This window comes from Ochotona curzoniae, unplaced genomic scaffold (assembly GCF_017591425.1).
Source record: "Ochotona curzoniae isolate NIBS_2020 unplaced genomic scaffold, NIBS_Ocur_1.0 scaffold_4505, whole genome shotgun sequence".
Classification (NCBI taxonomy): Eukaryota; Metazoa; Chordata; class Mammalia; order Lagomorpha; family Ochotonidae; genus Ochotona; species Ochotona curzoniae.
Genome location: NW_024467118.1, coordinates 48,684,581 through 48,707,776, shown reverse-complemented (window position 1 = coordinate 48,707,776; position 23,196 = coordinate 48,684,581). Strand labels below are relative to the sequence as shown.

General features: G+C 37.0%; 1 protein-coding gene and 1 pseudogene across 3 annotated transcripts; one reads left to right on the top strand and one right to left on the bottom strand.

Moving 5' to 3' along the window:
* Positions 1 to 911: 911 nt before the first annotated feature.
* TLR3 (toll like receptor 3) lies at positions 912 to 13,717 on the bottom strand. 3 transcript variants are annotated; one of them, XM_040966148.1, is made up of 5 exons: positions 12,964 to 13,717; positions 9,173 to 9,620; positions 7,769 to 7,960; positions 3,946 to 5,798; positions 912 to 950 (listed from the first exon to the last, which is right to left on the bottom strand). In XM_040966148.1, exons 2-5 carry the CDS (start codon positions 9,614 to 9,616, stop codon positions 944 to 946), a joined length of 2,496 nt encoding a protein of 831 aa, XP_040822082.1. In that variant the 5' UTR covers positions 9,617 to 9,620; positions 12,964 to 13,717; the 3' UTR covers positions 912 to 943. The 3 variants fall into 3 exon arrangements, with proteins under 3 accessions (XP_040822082.1, XP_040822081.1, XP_040822080.1); XM_040966147.1 differs by lacking the exon at positions 912 to 950 and adding an exon at positions 2,537 to 3,724 and having other exon boundaries at positions 9,173 to 9,624; XM_040966146.1 differs by lacking the exon at positions 912 to 950 and adding an exon at positions 2,537 to 3,724.
* Positions 13,718 to 22,405: 8,688 nt separating this feature from the next.
* On the top strand, positions 22,406 to 22,571 carry LOC121146935 (annotated as a pseudogene).
* Positions 22,572 to 23,196: the final 625 nt, after the last annotated feature.

The window sequence follows — 23,196 nt, the reverse complement described above, 5'->3', positions numbered from 1 at the left end:
AGAAGTCATTTAGCATGGCACCAGGCCCAAAACTGTAAAGAAATATACTGTCACATTTGATTACAAAATATGTATCACTTTAAAAAAATTTATTTATTTGAGGGCAGAGTGACAGAAAGAGAGAAAGAGATCCTTTTGCTAATGGTTTATTCCTCAGATGGTTGCAGCATCCAGAGATCTGGGCCAGGCCAAAGCCAGATGGGGCATCCTTTGCTATCTTCTCAGATACAATAGCAAGCTGAACCTGAAGCAAATAACTGGGATTCTAACAGTTGCTCCAATTTTGGATGCCAATGAGCTCTACCGGGTGCACTGCAATGCTGGCCCCACAAATTTAAAATTTCTGAGCAATGAAAGACATTTGTTTATTGAAGAAATATTTACTAAGCACCGCATGAAGGCATTGTGGCAGTGTGGTTGACTGGAGTCAGCCTCTCCAAAATTCTGTTCTATCTCTGCCACTTTATTAACACAGGGGACTCTCTGCACCTTCAGCCAGGGGCAATAATGCTACCTTTCTCAACGATGTCTTGGAACACCTACATTACTTAACCAAGTGTGAGATTGAGGTAAAAAGGTATTACAGCCAAGGAAGCAGCCCAGGCAAGTGGCCCAGGTGTTCAATGGGAGAGAGAAGCTGCCTGCCAAGGTGAGCCTGAGCCATATTGCACTGCCCTTGCTAGTGGGCAGCTAGTAGAGCTGCGTTTTGGTATGCCAAGTAAGCTGCAAATATTGGACCCAGAGGTTACCCATCAGCCAACGAATCTCAAAGAAGGATGGAGGGTACACTGCAAACAAGATTGTTCAGCTTCAGAAAATAGCTGGTGGTCTAAATGAACTTACTGATCAACTTGCAAAAGAAGCTGAAAATGAGAAAGTGAAAGCCATTGCCACTGAGAACTTGCTCAAATCTCTAGTCCAGTGGAGAGCCGCAACAACAACTTCAAACGCTTGTAAAAGGAAAGAAGATGCAATTAGAAAGGTACCAGTCTAAATATAAGCTTTGTGTGAAGTAGAAGTACAGTAAAATAAATTTGTTGACCAATTTGATTTCAGCAATGGACTTAACATTTTATTTTTGAATGAATACTTTTAGTATAGAAATTAATTCTACATTCAGAAAGTTATTTGTGTTTATTTCCAGTAGTTAGTCTCTGTAAACAAAATAATACTCTTTCTAAATAAAAGCTAACTTTATATAGCATACTGTTTTATGACACAATAAAAAATTGAATGTGAATATATTACACCATTACCACAGTCACTAATTCTGGGGAGTCATGTAGTTGGGTTGGATGGCATGGGTGTGTGATGAGCACCGCTCCTCGGTTAGCAGGGCTACAAGGAGTTTCTGGCTGCGTGGCAGGGCCCGGCAGAATGTCTCTGGTCACCTCATTGCTGCCTCACCCCATTGTATGGACACTCAATCACCTCTCTAATGTTTCATAGTATTCTCCTGAGGGTGTTTTTTGTTTGTTTGTTTGTTTGTTTGTTTTTTTGCTAATGTTAAATGATTCCTGTAACTGGTATAACACCTCAAATTGATCATGTTATGGTATGACGTAAGGCTGTGACACACAGCTAAAGGTATACGATAGTACAATTGAGCCCACAATGTCTCCAAACATCCTGTTTTGTGTCCACCTTTGCCCTGAAGTTTGCCCTAATATAAGTAATGTTTTCCTTAAGAAACGGCTTGATAATATCTTGGAACAGATGGCAATCAAGGAGGTACAAAAAGTTTGTTTACCATGCGCCTCAAACTGTTACAACACATGATATGACACATTTTGGTTTCTCACCACAGGAAGCAAAAGTATATAGGGCATCTTCTAAAAGGAGACAAATGTGAACTCCCCTCCAAAAATGGCTAAAATGTCAACTTTATACTGTCACTTATATTTAGGGAAAGAAAACAGTTTATAAAAACTTCTATCTTATTTTGGCACTCATATTTAGGGAAACAAAACAGCTTCTAATGATAAAAGGAAATTTCTTGTAAAGACCCTCTGTTTGTAGGATGGCTGAGTTGCCATGATCCCTTTCACTGCCCTTTAACAAAGAACAAAAAGCAATTAAATCAACAATAAGAACAAAAACAATTGAATCAGCACTAGGGGAAGGTGATGGTAACTAATACATGATTTGATTATAAGATTTAGCAAAGAATCTATGCTATATGCTTTTATAAAATCCTTTCATTTATATCTTTTAATCCTGTACTCTTAATATTTTAAGCAATATTAGTTAGTTTGTGTTTAGTAAAAATTGATTTTGAATATAAGTAAACCACTTGTCACTATGTAACTGCATGCACTGCCAACTGTGGAGTTCCTGGCTGCAGCCAGGTGACTGCAGGTTTGAATGAGTAATAGTTTGTTGAAAATGTTTTCTTTGAAGTAAAATAATACTTTTTAAGGATTGTTTTTGTATTCTCTTAACCATGAAGTAAAAATGACACAATTGGATGTTGTGCAAAAGCTTGTCATGATTTGTATATAAATAAAGAAGGCAACTTTTCTGAGTTGTCCATTATGAGCATCAAGCCATAGTGGTCCACGTCTTATCTCTTCTTCTTATCATCTCACTGAGCCATGCATTCTTTGCACGCTCTTGAGTCAGATGGAGCTGGCCTCCTGTAACTAACCACATAGAAATACTTAAAGTATGTTTATCATCAGCATTTTCAAGGTAAAGAGTCAAAAAATCCCAGAGGGATCAAACAATTTGACCAATTCCATCTCGTGAGTCAGTGATCAGGGGAGGTACATTCTAGTCTCCTGTAGAAACTGTTTAAATCCCAGGATAATATAAATGTTTAGTTGAATATTTGTTTCACTCACAAACCAAAGTAAATTGCAATTTTTTTCTGCCCTTGAGTGCATATTAAAAATATATGTAAGCATTTAAAAAAGATATGTAAGCATTTAGCAGAATTACCACTGGACAAGCACCATTAAAATACAATCCTTTTCAATGGGAAAAATCATGTAATTAGCCTTTTAAAATATAAATGCAACCAGGAGATCTTTGAATGATGTGTAAAGAATATAATCATTTTTCTTCATTTTCCATTAACTTTTTTAGTTACCCTTGTATTTCATTCTTGTACAATTTAAGTAGCATCATACCCATTAAAACAGATCTCTTGCATTTGGTTTTAGTGCATCCAAAAATAATCATCATGAACATATGCATAATTAACTTTTCTTTCAATAAAGAATATGTTAAAACTTTTATTACAGGCTTCAGTGACCAACTGTGTATTTACTAGCTGGAAGATGTTCTTATACACTAAAATATTTAGTGAAGCTCAATTCAATTGCCAACAAGTCTCCTGAAATGTGTCGATGGAGACACATGTCCGTATATGAGATATAACTGTGGTAGAATATCAACATCGGTAAATATAAATATGCAGATTATATTGTTTTCAAGTAAAACTTGAGTTTTACATGGAACTTTTTCGATTGAGAAAGTTCTTTCTTTCCTCGTTTAATGTACTGAATTTCTAGATCCAAGTGCTACTTGCAATTTATGGTAAAAAGCATTTATCCGTTCTTTTTGAACTGGCCAATAGAAGATGCAGCGAGACTTAAACATTCCTCTTCGCAAACAGAGTGCGTGGTTCAGTTTATAATCTGGAATATCCTCTAGAAAAATCAGTATAATGGAATCCAGGTTTTGCTCAATAGCTTGCTGGACTGCATGGTATACCTTGAATCTAAGTTTAAAGAAAAAGTTAAATGAAGTTATTAATCAATGTACTTTCCTTTTTACAGTTAAAAGTTCAACAATCCAAAATTTAATCCCTCACTAAGAATCAGGTTTTACTCAGTATAATTTAAAAGTACTTTTTTTCCAGTTAAGACTAATGATGCTGGTAATATTGAAAGTCCAATTGAAAAGCACATAAATTCTTAAAATTTCACATTGCTAACTTACCTTTTGCATAATGGATCTGTCAGAAGATGCCGTGTTATAACAAAAATAATTTTTCTGCTTCTTTTGATACTATTGACAATTGCTTCAAGTCCAAGAACACCTGCCTGAAAGTCTCTTTCTTCCAGACAAAATTTGAGAGATTGATCTTTTTCCTCCATTGGGGAAAAGTGTTCCCACACCCAATCTCTATCTTTGAAGGCGTGAATCACATATGCCGTATATTCAAACTGCTCTGGCTGTCCATCTATTTCTTTGAAACCAAGGATTCGATGTACTGAAACATTCCAATAAAAAGATATCCTCCAGCCCTCAAAATGGACAAGCAGTACAACTAAGATAAAAAACAAAAGGAAACTGGTATTGACCATGAAAAGGAGTTCAAAGGGTGCACTGTCTTTGCAGGATGATGTATCAAAAAGCATCACTGGGAAGCCATGATACTGAGGTGGAGTATTGCAAAGATAATGACTTGATAGCTCAGAGATGTTGGTGCGTGTCTTATTAATCCAATTAGCAAACCAAGCAATACTTTCACAAGTACAGTCAAATGGATTAAAGCGCATATCCAAATTACTCAGGTTCTTGAAAATCAACCCAAAAACATTCTTGTCAACGGATGTTATGAGATTCTTTTGAAGGTTCAATGAGCTCAGGGATACCTGATCATCAAAGACAGATGGTGGAAGTATATTTAAGTTATTCAAGGCTAAGTTGATGTTCTGTAATTGAGATAAGCCCTTGAAAGCCCCAGGTGGGATCTCATCAAGGCCATTAGACTCTAAGTTGAGGATATGAAGGTGGGAAAGACCCTTGAGGAAAAGGACAGGACCACCAGGGTTAGCTTGCTTCCAGAGTCTTGCCAAGTTGTTGTGCTGCAAATCCAGAATTTCTAGGTTTTCAAGACCCTCCAACATATCATCATTTATGTTGGCTAGGTTGTTGTTGCTTAAATCCAAAATGGTCAAGTTATGAAGAGGATAGAAGGGCGAAGGGGAAATATCCACATTTTTAAGAGCTACCCTTCGCAGCATCAGCCTTTGAAGGCTTGGAACTAGGGCAAAGGAGTTGCTGGTGAATTGCAGGCCTTTGTTGTAGGAAAGGTAGATTTCAAAAATGCTTGCAAGTCCTCTCCATTCCTGGCCTGTGAGTTCTTGCTCAATTTCATTAAGACCAAGGTCAAGCACTTTTAGGTGGCCCAAGCAAGAGAAAGAACCATTTCCTATTTTTGAGATTTTATTTTTGGTTAGGTTGAGGATGAGTAAGGGAGAATGAGCAAGTGACAAAAATGTTTCATTCGTTAAAGTTCGCAAATTTGTGAAGGAGTTGGATAGACTTAGATACCTCAGGTTTACCAGTCCTGTGAACATGTTGCTTCTTATGATTGGGATATCATTATCTTCCAGGTTCAGATGTTCTAAGCATTTTAGCGACTGAAAGGCAAAATCATCGATCTTAGGCAATGAGGCAAGGGACGTAGTTTGTTTAGAAAAAGATCGCTTTAAGTTAAGGTATGTCACATTGGAAAGTCCATTAAGGGAGTGAGAAGACAAATGTGCTATGTTATTGTATTCCAGAAAGAGATATTTTAGATGCGGGAGCCAGGCAAACGAGTCATTATCGATCATATTGAGATTATTGTGGGAAAGGTCCAGCATGGTGAGGTTGGTGGGTTTCAGTCCCAGGAAGGTCATGTTGTTGATTCTAGTCAGCTGGGTGTTGCTCAGAGACAGATTCTGAATGCTCGTGCGTGATAACTCCAAACAAAGCTTTTCCGTGAGATTAGGGCCCAGCTGGGCATTGTTCAGACTGAGACCAAACAATTGTCCAATTGCGTGAAAACACCTCGGAGAAAACTAAAGGAAAAAAAAAAGTTAGTAACAAAATGTAATAGACTCTGTATGACCTTTGGGAAGCTTAAATATTTATTTATTTATTTATTTATTTATTTATTTATTTATTATTTTTAATCAAAAAGGCTTGAAGAGACAGAAATCTGGTTCACTCCTCAAATACCCACAGTGATCAGGCTGAATCAGTGATAGAGATGCAAGTTCAGTTCTTGAGCAGTCAGCTATTCCTCCCAGAGTGCCCATGGAATGGATTGCAGACCTATGACTCAGATGAAAGCATCCCATTACGGGATTCAGGAATCCCCAGTGGGGTCTTTACTCAACCACAGTCCGTGGTAGGTCATTTCTTTCCTGTTTCTGTACCTGCGACATACACCTCCTGTGGCTGTCCCAGCCTTTCCTGACCACTCCTGCTCAGAATTCTCACATCAGCAGAGAGGTCACTTTTTTGGGGACCTTCCCTTACCTTCTCGTCTAGATTAAGTCTCCTGCTACTGTTATATTATCGCACTGATTATAAATGTAATTCATAGCTACTATTTGCAAAGTAGCCATTGGGGCAGATCCTGGTTCCATCTTGGCGACTTCTTGAATTTGATGGAAGACATGAATACTGGCTTTTAACTCACAGGGACACAGTTTCCCTTTGTGGGTTGAGTTCCTATTGGCCTTTCTATCTTCCTATCCAGGTTTTCCCGATTTTATTTTATCAACATCTCCAACTCTCTTCCACTCTGTCCCTACTCCCTTAACCTATAAGAAGCCTCGGTGGATATAGGACTTGGTCATGAGACAAAAGACAGAATGCAGGGAACGAGGAATCCGGAGTTAAACCGACCAGGGAAGCAAAGCTGATGTCTGATGTGTTGCTTGGGAGATGGCAGAGCTACAGGAAAACAAAGGTGTTGGGGAGTGTGCTTTACTGCAACAAAATGAGTTCTAACATGTAAAACAGGGAATCACTAATTATGACAATCCTGCATGCTGCATTATATTGCAGACACTAAAATTAAGTGTTTGAGTGATTCTCAGTGACAAGGAAGATGTTCACAGGATATCAATGTTCATTTTTTAAAATGAGAGACACCATTTCCTCTGTAAGGCCGAGTAGCATCTATAAGAGCAAGGGCTCTAGTCTAATGCTGCCAGCAGCCCAGTGGCCACCAGTGACACCAGTAATGTATTTATTTCTCCTCTCACTTTATTCTTGTATTAAATGATAACAACACACTGACTGAGATGCTGTATACCTAAAACATGAAAGAATCCATCACAGTGCTTGACAGAGTTAAATACAGCATGGATTTTAGTTTTTGTTGTTTTTCCCTTTTAATTGCTTGAAGAAATATATATATATATACATATAAATATATAAATATATATAAATATATATATATCCAAATGGTGGCAGGGACTGGTTTCAATGACTTTTAAATTATTTGTATTAGCCATCATTTTCATTGTCCCTCATTACATTTTTGAATTTTATAAGATTAGTGCAATAAATGCTCTAATTGGGCAAATTCGGTTAAAAAAATAAGTAGCATGCACAAAATGCTTGATCATTATCTCAGGGAAATGTTTTACCTGGTCCATTTTTATGTCAGAAAAATAATACAACCATTAAAAAGCTGTGTTTCAGGGTCATCCTCCAAAACTCTTTTTTTTTTTTTTTGGTAGGTGGTATCAATACCCCCAGGCAGTCAATGTGAAGGATTTTTCAGAGACACACAAAAGCTTGCTCTCTCTCTCGCTCTCTCTCTGTTTAATTTGTATTTTATTAATTTTGAAGGCAGAGAGAGAGAGATCTTCCATGTATCTGTTGGCTTACTCCCCAGATGGCTGTAACAGCCAGGCTTATTCTCCAAAGCTTGCTTTCTTCTACAGGAATCTTAGATTCTTATTTATGAGATGTATTTTGGGACAATCCACAATAAAGCTGGAATACAAAATGAGTTTACTTTGCTTCTTACCTCTTTAATTTGATTTGATGACAAGTCTAATTTTTTTAAAGAAGAATTACCAAGGAAAGCAAGTTCTTCACTTGTTAGTGCCTTAATCTTATTGTTTGACAGTATAAGCTCTTGGAGATTTTCCAGTTGGAGCTGAGTTCCCAATCTTGTAGATTTTAAGCCATTATGAGACAGATCTAATTTGATTAAATTCTGAAAAGGAAAAAATAAATACACATAGATATGTGTGTGCATATTATATATGTATATATACATATATATATATATTTTATCATCAAATACAATTCATTTGAAAATAATAGAAACTGAAATCAGGAGCAGTGCATAAGCTTTGTTGTAAATAAAAACTGCTGATTTAGTTACAACTTCAAGAGTCCCCAAATTTGTCTTACCAAAATAGAAAGATTTAAGCTTACTTATTTCTGACGTAAGGAAACTTTGCAATTTACACTTATGTTGAACAAGCGCTTGACTTATCAAGCCTTGAAAAAAGTGATAGAAAACAGAAGAAACAATATTTTCTTGAAAGTCATGAGTAGAACATTTTCATCCATGGTTCCTAAAATTTTATTATTTCATGGATATTTGAAGATATTTTGTGAATAATTGCTTTAACTTTCTCTGGTTAAAGAAAAATATTTTGGCCATTATTGCTTTAACCTTCTTTGGAGGTTTAGTAACAAAGGGCATTACATCTATATCAGAATCTAAGAAGGTACCGAGAGGATTTAAAATGACTATTCAGCAAGTTATTTTCGTGTTTCTCAACGTATCAGATTTGTACATCTGAGAATACATGATGTTCACATTTTAGCCAGGCCATAAAGTAAGAAATATAGTGATTTGAAAGTGACTTTGGTGTAAGTGAAGCACTTAGTAATTGACTTATATCTAGAGACAGTAATATGTATTTTTCACAGATTTAAAATCTGAGCAAAATGTTGAAAAGAAAAAAAGGTAAAAAAAAAAAATGGAAAAGTGATACTTTGAAGATGTTTCTTTAAGGAAGAGCCAAAATTTGTTTTATCACTGTCAGTAATTATTTCATTATTTCACATACTAAATCAGCTGCATTGAAAGATTTTTTTTTTATGGAATATTCTGACACCTATCTAATCATTTTCTAGCTCTTTCAGCTTCTATTCCTAATGATCAAAAGCAGGAAAAGTAGGCTTCTAAGAAGAGTTAACTTTAAAATTGGCTTGAGACTCTAATTTGCATTTGAAGATGTTTTCAGTGTTAATGATAATGTTTCTAAGTTATATCTTCTACCTGCAAGTGGAAGAGATTGCATTTCTTACTCTTTACATTTAAATATTAAGTCTAGGAATGAGTGACTAGAAAACTTAACATTAGATTATATATTTTTCATTTCTTGTATAAAAACTAATGTATTCCTCTTACCTTCTGGTTTTTAAAGGGATCATTTAGAATTTTCTGAATTGAGTTGGACTGTAGATGGAGTTCAGTCAAGTTTGTACAGGAGAAGAGGGTTTTATCAGTGAGCTGAGAGAGCTCGTTGTGTTGGAGATTCAACACTTTCAAAAACGGAAGGTTTTGGCACAATTCTGGCTCCAATTTTGAGATGGTGTTAAATCCTCCATCTAAGATAGTAAGTAGGCTGTATCTTGTAAAGTTGGCAGGTGGCAATCTTTTGATCTGGTTGTGGGTGAGATTCAACACAGTTATGTTCCTGGGGAGGTCGCCAGGTACTTGAGTCAACTTGAGATGACTGCAGTCGGCCACTTCCTGTCTCACTGTGCATTTGTTGCTGGAGGATGTACCCAGAATCCAAAAGAACAACAGTCCCCAAAAGCAGCATATATGATAAGGCATATTCCGTTTCATAATTCTGCCTTACAAAAAAAAAATTAAAAAGTAATGGACAATATTAGAAGTGCAAGTTTTCCTCTATGTAGGTAAGTTCCTTGTCAAATATACAGCTGAAATATGACTATGAATGACTTTTTACTAAAAACTTCTATGCTAAACATGTGTGTTATGTACAAACAATACATCAAATTGAAATAATTCAAATAGCTCAGAAAAGTAAATGGGAGAAAAAAAAATAAACCTCGTTTCTCAACCTCTACCTAGGGGCAATGATGTTCCATATCCTCTTTTGATAGTTTCTATTTTTGAATCTCATGATCAACTCTGTAAAATTAAATAATATGCTTCCTTTTCTATTTCTCTATTTATTAATTTTATGTATTTTCTTCCCAGTACAAAGATAAAAAACTGAATTGCACTAGTCTCTCACTCTCCTCCCTGCTTCTCTTTTAGCTGTTTTTCATCTTATTTAACATATTGTTATATTTATATCTTAGAAAGTTGTACTAAAATGATTGTTGAATCAGCCAACTTCAGACAAAATCTCTTGATGCCCTGTCTTGGGACATCAGAAATACATACCCTAGTGTTTCCCACACACTTTACTCATTCTTAAAGTTTCTAAACTATCAGATATGACAGTGCAGGATATTGTCAAGATGTGAAATATTAGCATGTTGCCATGATTCTATGAGGTGATTAGTCGAGAATAATTTTGTGATTAGGTGGGTGAATAGTCCCACATAATCAGTGTGACTTAGCACCTCCACAGTGAAGACAGCCTGAGATTCCACGGCCCATTGCCTGCATCCAGGCCTGTTGCCTCTGCTTTCCAGGCATGGGCAGGATGATCCATGTCTTGGATGAGCTCCTCCATGGGCTGTTACTTGGATCAAAGGAAGCCTGTCAGGTATAGCTTTACAGTGCCTGGCATAAAGGGACACTTATTGATGTTACCACTCTTCTTCAGTACAATAATCCCATAATTTATAAGCGGTTGGATCTGAAATTACTAAGTAAATAGTTTTTGCAATTGATTAGCTCAAGAGAAACCATTCTTATCTGTTTCTATATATTCATACTTTATTTTCATAGTGGACTGTATTTCCAGTGTGATACTCTCTGTATAATTAGCATAGTCTCACATTCAGATATTTTTTCAAAATCCAAGCAATCCTCAAAATTTTCTAGTGATGAATCGGTGGTAAGGATATTTAAACGATTCCTCATAAAAGCTAAAAATGTTGACACAAAAATAACTCCAGAATTACAGTATTACAGAATCAAATTATCTTAGATGATTAATTTTAGGGAAATAGGACTAATATGAGTGTTTAGAATTCTAATAGTATTTGAAAATAGTGGTTTTAATTAAAATTCTAAACTGATTCTTAGAGAAGGAAAATTGATTTCCTAAACCAGCATTTCCCTGAACAGATTTTATAATACTGAAACCATATTTTTAAAGCTGAACACAACATTTGATTTATTTATTACTATTACTATTATTACTATTATTATTATTATTTTCCATGATCCAGTGTATCATGGCATTTTAAGCATAGGCAAAGGTATAAAATCTAACACCATATTGTCAAGACATATTTAATAGTTTCACTGGGAGTCCTTTTATTCAGGAGTAGAGATACATAATGAGATGTATCTACAGTTCTCGGTGTGGTAGTCTCTGTTACACAATTCATCTATGATCATTTATATATATACTTCTCCAATTATTTGGTATTTTCCATAAAGGTTGTCTTATATTGTCTTATGTCAGAGAGAACATATGATATTTGTCCTTTGAGGACTGGCTTATTTCACTGATCTCTAGTTGAGAACATTTTGTTTAATGTTTATAGACCATGAGAAACTGCACAGCCCACGGCACAGACACCAGCTCTCCGTAAATGAGGAAATTCGAGTCCCAGATTTTTGCTAAGGCACCTGGGAAGAGAGCAGAAGATGGTCTAAGTGCTTGGACCTCTGATACCTGTACGGGAGACCTGGATGGTGTCCTGGCTTCTGGCTTCAGTCTGGTCCAAACCCTGCCTGTGCAGCCGTTTGGAAAGTGAAGCAGCTGATGGGGGAGTCCCTCTTCCTCTCACTCTTGCTCCCATTCTTGCTCTATGCCTTTCAACTAAGTACATATTTTTAAAAATTTAGGAAAAAAAATTTTTTAATCTAAAACCTCACATCCAGCTGAACAATTAAATAAGGGGTAGGGAATTTCTAGCCTATTAAACTTTTGGTCTTGTCCTGCCGAAGCAAGCATGGATGGGATTCACTCAAGATGTAGTAATTATAAAGCAGGCTAATTTTTAAATTGATAATTTCGTGTGTAAATGATGTTATAAACATTCAAATGACCCTTGGAAGAAAAAACAAAAAAGTTCTCCACTCCTGAATGGAAAATTTATTTTAAAGTATGCAAGAACTCATTAAGTTCATAACCACATTATTCTGTAAGAAAAGTAATTCTAGGTTATGTTTTAAATAAAACAAAAGTACAGATAAAGAATGAAATGAAAGTGAAGAAATTATGTGAAATGATACCTAAGAGGAACAAAGAAGAAAGAGAGAGAATGAGAAAACAAAAGATGAGAGAAAAAACAAGGAAGGAAGGAGGAAAGAAAGAAATGAAGCTTGGGGTTTGGGAAAGCAGGGGGTGTTTATAATTAAATTTTTTCTCCACATGGGAGACTGTCTGGCATCATGGTTAGGCATGGAGGCTGGATCATGGTACAGAGTAGTACAGTATGGCTGTAAACCTTGCAATATGTTTGCAAAGTTAATACACAGGTACTTGTGCAATGCCAGCATATACAAGATACATGCCATTGCAATCGCCTCATGAAGCCGGGAGTTGAATGGCTGAAAGTGAAATACCACTGAAGGCTGACACCCAGCAATCACCTGTGCTGATTCTGATCCTGCCACCTCTTCCTGTTTTGCTCCCTTAGGTAAAAGGTCATTTGCTTCCTCCCAGGAACGTCTTCACTCTCCTGTTTTTTCAACCACATTATCCTAAAACGTTCACTGATTCCTCCCCCGCTCTCAAAACTGAAAAAAGGGGATGTATCTCTTTACAATCATGAGGTTTTAAATACAGAATTTTACAGTGTAAAATATTTTTTACTGCATCAAATATCTTATCATGTTAATTAGACATTGTTCACTGAGTTACAACACATTTTCCTATGTCTAGATCACTTTTCTTTTTCTCCATTTCCCTTGTTGAGTAAGTCAGACTAGATGGCATGCATGAGATCATTCCAAGAACAAATCCTGCTGAGACTTAAGTTCACAGAACTCAACTAAACAAGATGAAATCTGCCCCAATAAGTATTTAAAATGTATACCTTCACTGGTGCCGACGAATGCTGGCTGTTCCTTTTCTTGTGAGTCCAAATGCAGAGGTTTTCATTGGGTAGATGTGTGTGGCAAGTTTACTGCAATCTTGAAAGTGAAACTAAAGTTACACACACACACACACACACACACACACACACACACACGTGCGCGCGCTTTTAAAGTGGGAGCTTGCCAAAAAGACAGTGGGGTGGGGGAAACCATTTCCATGAGGTGTTTTGAATCACTTCCTAAAAATGGCTTTTCCTTCAGGTACGGTGGTCCCCGGTTTTTATTGAAAGAATCAAAGATTCAGGGACAAGGTTGAAAGTTTGGGAACTCAGCCCTTGGTGTGGGTGGAGCTGAATCTCCAGGTCAAGGAACACTTCACCTTAAATGAGTTCTTTTATTACCACAGCAGTAACCTGCTGGAAGCTTGAAGTAATGCATAGTCAAAGGAACACAGGAGCACTGAGTTCCTCCTCTGACTAAAGTACTTTCCCTTCTCTTCTGCTTTATCTTGTTTGCAGCTGAGCAAGATAAGCAAGGCAAGAGTTTACTTCTTGATCAAGACAGAAAATCAGTTTCAGAGCAGAGAAGGAGCTGGTGCCAGGCAAAGCTGAACTAGTGCTACCTCACTGTCTGCTTTCAGCTGTTAGGGAACAAATAGGTGATCCCAGAGGCGCTTCAGAATGACATACTGTGCAGTCCCCAGCGAGACTGCTGGTCCCAAGCAGTGAAGGAAATGTGCTTGTAAGAAATAAAATATTATAGCAATAGTGTAGTTACTATTATAATATAGAGGAAAATGGTGGGGAGGGCAAAGAATGGAGAGGGAGGTAGAGGGGAGAATACTGATACAAAACTGCCTCATGGAATATAATAACAACAATAAAAATAATATTCTGGCAGCATTGTTATCCTCATAGAGCCAAACAAAACAATAGCTAGAAACCATATGGAGTATCTAGTCCAACTTCCTTGTTTGAGAAATGAGGAAAACAAATTCAAAAGGAGCGATTTCTCTATGAATTCACTAAGAGTTACTATAATGCTTCTTTATACAAGCAAGTAATTAAACAGCTCAGGTTGTAGAACATGTCACTAGAATTGATTGCAAAATTGAAAGCACAAAATGTTTGTATCATGGGGCAAAGTGCTTTCTCACAGCCTTCACTACACTAATGTCACTGGGTTCTGATTTTCTGCTGTATCACCTGAAAATAAAGCAGTTATCCTGGGTTGTCTACTACCCATTGGGATATATGTCAGGGTAGGCACAATAAAATCCCCTTCCCCATAATGAATGCCCACTGTAGCTGCTGCCTGTCCCAGCATGCAGATACCGACACTGCCAGAAGGAACACCCTGCTAAAACCATGGTTTTATCTCCTAGTGCAAGTGCTGACACTCACTGTCATCCCCTGGTGCAAGATGTGTAAAACTTCAGTGCTGTGTACCCTGGGAGACCATTTCATTCATTCGGTTATCTGCCTTCTGGTGTGGAAGTGGTCCTGGACTAACTCCCATGAGGAAATTATTAGACTCCTTCTCTGTCTTTTTCAAGCACGTCCAAGCGCCTCCAATTCAGACAATATATAAGTGAGACATAACTAGGATTCAAAAGTTTTCATCTATGTGATATCCTCCAAGGTAGAACTAGTCATACGGTAGACAGGTGTTTTGGCCTCCAATGAACCAGAGCACACGCAGTATGCGACCTTTTCAATGGGCTTCATCCACTTTGACCCTGGGGTTGGCCACATGACTGGCTTTGGCCAGGGGGATGTTAGCAAGCTTGAAGAAAGTTTTAACTACCAACCTTGATCACCAAAGCTTGACAGTTACTTACTTATTAGGATGTACCCTCTTGGAACACCAAATCTTGGGATGTTTCCTTTTGGAGCTCAGTTGCTGTGCCGTAAGAGACCTAACAGAACCTATACAAAGCCTACATGGAGAAGCCAAGTTCCAGGTACCAGCTACAACTGATTACTGCTTGCCAAAGGAATAAGCCATATTGATGGCCAAACTGGATTATCCTGGCTGATGTTACACAGAGCAAAGATGAGCTGTTGTCAACAAGTTCTGCCAAAGTTCTAGAAGGGTAAGTAAATAAATTATTGTTGTTTAAGAAAAAACGAAAAAAAAAATCCTTGGAGTGGTTGACAGTACATGCAGCAGGTTTAGCTATTACTTGTGGTATCGGCATATCATATTGGAGCATGGATTCCAATCCTGGCTGCTCTGGTTTCAATCCAGCTTTCAGTTAAAGTGCCTTAAAAGACAGAAGGTGATGGTTCAAGTGCCTAGGCCCCTGCTTCTTTGTGGGAGACCAGGATGGAGATTTAGGCTCCTGGCTTTGGCCTGGTCAGATCCATTTGAGGAGTGAGTGGTTCTTATACTGTTCTCTCCAGACTTTTCAATAAAGTTGGGGTAGTGGTCTATGCATTACAGATGAAGGAAACACATTTCTTTCATATTCCTTCATACATACCTCTTACATCTAAGACTCCGTATATGTATTATAACATTGGTTGAATAATGAATGATTTTTCATAATTTTTGTCAGTGTTCTGATAATGCAATAATCACTTCAGGCATAATACCATTTAATGCTGAGGTATTATTAGACCTCAATTCTCACACATTTCTTAATACAAATACAAGTTTTATCTAAATTGTAGATTGTTTAGCTATACATTAACTTATTTAGCTGTTGTAATAATAGCCACCAAAGTGGAAAAAACCATTTTCTCCTCTTTAAGAGGATTAAATCAAAGTGGGTTATATGTCCATAAGTATAAAATAACAAATGCAGTGTTTCTTTGTATTTCATAACATTATCGTCAATCTATAGTCAGCCAAAGTAACTATGAGATTATATTCAGCAGATAAACAAAATTCTATAAGCCAACGTCCCTTAAATGTATAAAGTTTATAAAATCTCTAGTAAGCTTCTTCCTTCAATTGGAGAGGGTTCATTTTAAGAGTTTGATAAGATAATGCACATAGAGTCTGGAAGTATGACTTGAGAAAACAGCGAATCACACATAGTAAGTGACAACCAGTTGAAATTAGTAATATTTCATTTTGTATGTACAAACACATTGCAAAAACTTTGTGAAGAATTCACACTTTTAATTGTACTTCCCCATAAACGTTTTGGAAAGTCTCTTGTATACGATGAACTGAAATTGTGAGGCAAGCAATAGACTTTACAATGTGTTTGTATGAAAAGGCAAATCAACTTTGAACAACATAATAATTAAAATTTCCCTCAGCTCTTCGGGGACCAAATAAGGAGAACTAAAGCTCAAGAACAGTAAAATCTGTGGATGCCTAATTTAATAGTTGATGAACTGCTGCATATTTAGAGTCCATATCATGCACAGGTTTATTTCAAACTGGCTCTTCAACAATTTCAGAAGTAAAGCATTAATGGACTAAGTAAAATAAAATAAAAAGAATAAATAATTTTATAATTCATTTAATTACATTATTATAATTATTTATTTACTGTAATTATTATTATTCATCCAATTAAAGGAGATTGGATGAATCAGTTGACATTCTCTTGGTGTTGACAGGAAACCAAAGTGAGAATATTCTTTTTTTTAGTCAATAACATGAAGATACTTCAGAAGATCCTAAGGACAAAAGCAATTTTAAAAAGTCTATTTTGGTGAAAAAAAACACAATAAAATCCATTTGCAGGTTTTGTTCATAATATGCATTTTCAATGAGCTTTTTGAAGATCTTTTAACTGAATGAATTTCAAATAAAAAATTTTAAAAGTTTCTGCAATACTGCAGAGAATACAAGTTAGAGTGAGTGGACAAGCAAAAGAGAAATTTTGAGAGAGAGAGAGAGAGAGAGAAAGATCTTCCATGCACCGTGGCTCTCTAGATGCTTGCAACAGACAGGAGTGGGCCAAGCCAGAGCCAGGAGCCAGGAGCCAGGAATTCCATCCAGTTAGCAAGGATAGTGAGGATTCCCGTATGTGAGCCATTGTCTGCTGCCTCCCAGTGTGCATTAGCAGGACGTTGGGTTGGAAGCAGAGTCACAGGGACTTAAACCAGGCACTCAGACATGGGAGGTAGGGTCCCAAGTGCATCTTAATCTATGAACCATAATGCCTGACACAGATGTCAAACCTTTTTTTTTTTATCAGAATAAACTCTTAATTCCATTTTCCACGCATGTTAAGACCTTCCCTACTTCTAATGTCTATTTAATGTAATGTATGTATTAAACACCTATGCAAATAGCTAATTTTCCTGAGCTCATCAGACAGCTATGGTTCCTCTTTTTAGTCACTACCCAGAAAAGGCATGGTCCTGATACATATATTGAAACTTTGAATTTTATCTTTAAGGACACATTTCCTCTTCCTAGTATCACTTCCACTTCTGCTCATAGTTTAAAACAAGCTGAAGCAGAACAGTCAGTGAGGACTTTAACAAAGGAGGAAGTAACACTACTTCCTTCTCCTTACCCTCACTCATACCTATGGATCAGGCTTGAATTTGAACTACCCCTCTGTAAATGAAAACAATGTTTGCCACTGACAGCACCTGTGATTTGAAATGAACTTTTGTTTTTTATTAAGTTTTTCTGTAATGGTACAAAATAATTAAAAAGCAGTGATGTCTTTTTCTTTTATGCAATAAGCTTCATTTTTGTCTTCTAAGTATCACATTGACATATAAAAAGCTGTAGAACTTCAACATTTTTAAAGGTTTATTTCTTTTTATTGCAAAGTCAGATATATTTATAGAGGAAGAAAGAGAGGAAGATCTTCCATCCACTGATTCACTTCCAAAGCCGCTGCAACACCCAGAGCTTAGGTGATCCAAAGCCAAAAGTCTGGTGCTTCATTTAGAACTCCACTTGGATGCAGGGTCCCAGGCTTTGGGCTGTCCTCGACTGCTTTCCCAGGCCACATGGGAGCTGGATGGGAAGTAGGGCTACCAGGATTAGAACCGGTGCTTATATGGGATCCCAATGCATGCAAGGCTAGGACTTTAGTCATTAGGCCATCGCATTGGGCCCTAGAATTTTAACACTTACCACCTTGAGGAACTTGAAGACAAGTATACATTCATGAAATGATCACAACCACCTATGCCATACATCTGTTCACCATCTTCAAAAGGTTTTGCCCACCTTTCTTAGTTCTTTTCATGTATAATAACATTCAACATAGAATCTAAAATTTAAAATTAAAGAATCTATGCTCTTACCTTTTAAAATAATTAATACACACCGTTTGCTACAAAACTATGCTATAGAGTAGATCCCAAGACTTACTCATCTTACGTAACCCCAACTTCTTATCCCTTGAACAATACTTCCCTTCTGTATTTATTCTTTTTTCCACCCCCTTACAACCACCAGCTCACTGTCTGGTCCTGAGATTTCCTACCCTATATTTATCATAAAAATAGCATCCTGCAGCATCTTTCCTGCTATACTGGCTCATTTTACTCAGGAAAATGCCCTCTATATTCTCCCATGCAGTCACAAATAGAGAATTTCCTTTTTTAAGAAAAGCTAACCAAAATCCTATTGTAGGTATAAAACATTTTCTTTATCCATGCATCCATATATGGATTATAGGTTGCTTCCATTTCTTGGCTATTGTAAGGATACTACCACCAAAATTAATAAAAACACTTGGGAATAAACTTAACCAAGGAGGTGAAGGACTTGTTCATTGAACATTATGAAACAGGTAAAATTAAATCAGGTAAAAATAAACTGAAAGACATGTTCAGATTTCAATGTTCATACTTTAGAAGAATTAATATTGTTAAAATATTCATGTGATCAAAGTGATTTTCAGAGTCAATGCAACTCCAGTCAATATTCCAATATTATTTTTTTAACAATAATTAAATAAAATCCTACCATCCATAAGGAGTCCTAGGATATTCCAAAGAGTCAAAGCAGTCTAGAACAAGAGGAGGAATATGAAAGCATCACATTTCCTGACTGCAAAAAAATATTATAAATCTATAGTCACCAGACCAGTAAAACACTGGCATAAAAACAGAGCAATTAGAATCAAACAAATCCACCACAGCTAAATAAATGTTTAATTAATAAGAATTCAGCTTGGGCTGGGTGGTTTACACAATGACTAAGTGCTCACATCCCTATCAAAGTTCCAACATACTCTCTTCTGACCCAGCTTCCTGCTAAGGTACATTGGGAAATACCCCATGATGGTTCAAGTACTGGGGGCTCCTGTCACTCAAGTGAGAAACTTGAATTGGATTCCTGTATACTGCCTTGGCTACTGTTGGCATTTGAGAAGTGAATCAGCAGATGTGAGATCTTTCTCTGCTTTCCTGTTTCTTCCTCTTTCTCAGTGATCACTTATATATTCACATACTGTGATTGGGAAAGAGAGAGAGAGAGAGAGTTAGTTTTTCTGTTCACTGGTTCATAACGCGGGTGTGACTATACTGAAGTCAGGAAACATGAACTCCATTTCATGTGGGTGCAAGGGCCCAAGTATTAGCCACTTTATCCTTCTCAGATGCATCAGCAGGAAGCAGCATCAGAAGTGGAGCAAAACCCACAAAATTCTAACATGGGATGTTAGCATTCCAAGTGGCCACTTAGCCTGCTTCATCACAATGCCAGTCTTTCTCTCCCCTTTCTTCTCTCTCCTTTATCACCATTTTTGTATTTCAAAAACACTAAAAATAAATAAAATATAAGATTCTATCACTTTAAAGTTGCCTTGAAATTATACCGATTTTCATATTATTTTTGTTTATGCATGTCACAATCCCTCCTTTATTGAACATGATCCCAGTCTGGAGGGACGAACAGCCCAGATCTACTAAATTCTTTGAACTGGCTGTTGGGAAATAGACTTTATTTGCAATGTTGCATTCTTTCTGCTGACTGCCTAAAGGACTATAGTGGTCCTTAAGACCTAGTCTGGGCTGTTTCACTTCTGATCCAGCTCCCTGCTTGTGGCATGGAACAGCAGCAAAGGTTGGCCTGGGCCCTTGGGATCCTGCACCTACATGGAGACTGAAGGGGCTCCTTGTTCCCAGCTTTAGATCGGCTCATTAGGGAGTGAACCAGTGGATAGAAAACCTTCTTTCTTTCTGTCTCTAAAAAATCTGCTCTTGCAAGTAAAGACAAAATAAATCTTTAAAAAAAAAGGAAAAAAGAAAACAATAGAGAAAATCAATAAAATATCAACAAAATTGACAAACTTTTAGCTAGAAGAGATTAATCAAGTTATTAAAACCAGAAATGAAATTGCAGTCATTACTATTAATCTCATAGAAATGGAAATGATGATAAGATTACAAGCAATCATATGGCAACAAATTGGGCAACTTTAATAAAATGGTCAAGGCTTAATGCTAAAGAAATAAAAACACTAAATCGATCTACTTCTAATAAAGAGATTGAGTCAATAAACAAAACCCTCCAAAAAATAACAAAAAGAATCCTTAGACCAGAGCCTTCACTGATAAATTCTACCCAATTATTGAAAACAGTTTAAACCAATTCTTCTCAAGATTCAAAATACTGAGGAGGAGGAAACAATTCCAAATCACTGGGTCAAGCCAGCCTCTCCCTAATGCAAAAGTCAGAGCTCAAGAAAAGCACAGGCTGCAGACCACCTAGAAATATCTTCAATAAAATACTACTAGACCATGTTCAGCATCATCTGAAAAGATGATTCCCCCATAACCATGGCAAATTTATTCCTGGAACGCCATGATACAGCTAAACATATCAATCAGTGTAATGCAGCACACTGACAGGATGGAAAACGTCACACACTCATCTTGACAAATGCAGCAACAACATCTGACAGTAGTTAATATTCTCACTACTGAAAGGATTCAATTCTTGTCAGATTTAGTTTTTTTTTTTTTTGATGATGGAAACAGCACAATGAATGTCAGGTAGGTGAAAGGCAGAGCTATTTTTACTTACAGCTCCAAATGAAAGAAGACTAGCAGAAATGGCCACATGAAGTTGATGAGAAAGCAAGATTCCAAAAGCAAGATCAAGCTGGGGCTGCAGGGCAGTTTATGTATAGTAAATTGGGTGTGGCTAGCTGGGTTATGTGGTTTGGTTGGCTAATTTGAATACTCTCAGAGGGCACTGGAGTATTGTGATTTTCCTTGGTGGTTCCACAACCTTCTCTGAGGCATTTAGGGTGGGTGTACAGTGACTTGAAGTGTGAGAACCTTAGAAGGGAAGTGATTGAGTTGTGCACTTAACCTACTGCTTGGTAAGAAGAACTGACTGTCCTCTAATTAGGGTTTCCAAAATGAGTCAAGACAGTATTAAAAGGAATCACAAAACCTTCTTACAGTTGATTCCATGATGTGTACTAGTTTGGGGCTCAGTTTTTAGAGGGTATTTTATTGACCCCATGAAATAGAGAATTGCAGAGAATGGGGTATTAGTTGCCTTATGTAACACAGAAACCAACTCATTATGAGAGTAAAACAGACAGAAAAATATAAGAAGTCTGTTGTGCAATCCACTAAAAGGTACTATTAATCAAGTTCCTCATTATAAAATTAACTAAGAAAATAGATGTGAAATCCCCAAGATCTCTAATAACATCTCAATGGAGTGATAAAATACCTTACAACCATGATATAATTTTGTGTGATCATATTATGAATTTTATTAATAGTTGCATAAATGTCTGGGCTGCAATATAATATTTTAATATATGAATGCAAGGTATACTGATATAAAAAAGGTAACCAAAATTTCCCATTCATTGACATTATTTTATGATTGGAGGCTTGGAGTTGTTGTTCTGTTTGTTCATATAGTATATACTACGTGACTATGAACTGCAGTCTCCCCACTAAGCTGTGTCACACTAGAGACGCAATCCTTCTGTCTGACTCTGATTTGTCTTCTGTTATCCAAACCCTGTCTCTATCCTCTGTCTGCCAGTCACCATTCTGGGTTCACACTGAGGGCTCATTTATCATTTTTTTTTAGCACATACAAAGGAGAACATGTGTTATATGTCTTGTTGTATCTAGCATGTTTGACTTGACTTGATTTCTTTCAGTTCCAACCATTTTGCTTAAATTTCATTTTATAAAATCATGGAACAATATTCCATTGTAATCATGCTATTTTCTGTATCTATTCATCTGAGGATGGACACCTCAGTTGATTCCATGTCTTGACTATTGTGGATAGTGTTACAATAAAGATGGTAGAGCAAGTGTGGCTTTGATACAATGAGTTTATGTCTTTTGGAAATGTCCGCAGTAGTGGAGTTTCTGAATTGTGTGGCACTTCTATTTCTAGTGTTCGAAGAAATTATCATAATGACTCCCTTAGTGGATCTACTAATTAACACTTGCACCAACAGTGCATAGGTTTACTTTTCCCCTGCATCCTCACTTCTGTGTTTTCAATAATATCTGTCTTATCACTTCTTGGCCTTTTGGCTAAGATCAAGTGTAATAATATCTGTCCTAACAGGGGTGGACAGTAGTTCCTTGTGATATTCATTAGTGCTTCCCTGAGTGGATGGTGATTTGGAGCATTTTTTTCATACATTTGTTGTATTAACAAATGTTTTACAGAAAGTAGTACATGTCAAATTGAGAACAATGTCTGAACTTTGAAGGACTTTGTTTAAACCTGACTGAGTGAAATATGACACAATGGTAAGGCCTTAAGAAGTCAAAATGATTTACTGCTGGGAGCATTTTCTAAAATAATAAACTCATTTTATCTTTGATGATGTTCACATAATTGACAGGGATGTATGCCCATGTGGACCACCAATTAGGGTGGGGGGGATCAAGGAATGGGGTATCTGGGGAAGGTGGAGAGAAGGGAAGTGAGTAACTCCCAGCAATCCTACTGCATCAGTACCCAGAAATGGGGATGGCCACCTAATGTCACTCCAGGATCCCCAGTATGGAGGATGTTCCGAGGACACTGCTTAAGTGGTTTTGGTAATTCTGAGATGTGGTTGATTTCATTGCTCTAAGGTTGAGGAAATTCTTCCAAGGTCCAGTGGCTGACATAATCTACCTAAGAGTCTCTGGGAGAGTGATCCATTTTGTTATGACCTTCATGGTACCTGATGTCCTCTGCAGGCCTCAGTGAGCTGATTACCATGTCCCTCATGAGCATCTGGATATGCCATCTACCTCACAGGCCTCAGTAATCATGGAGATACAGTTCTGGCACATGCACTCCACATTCAG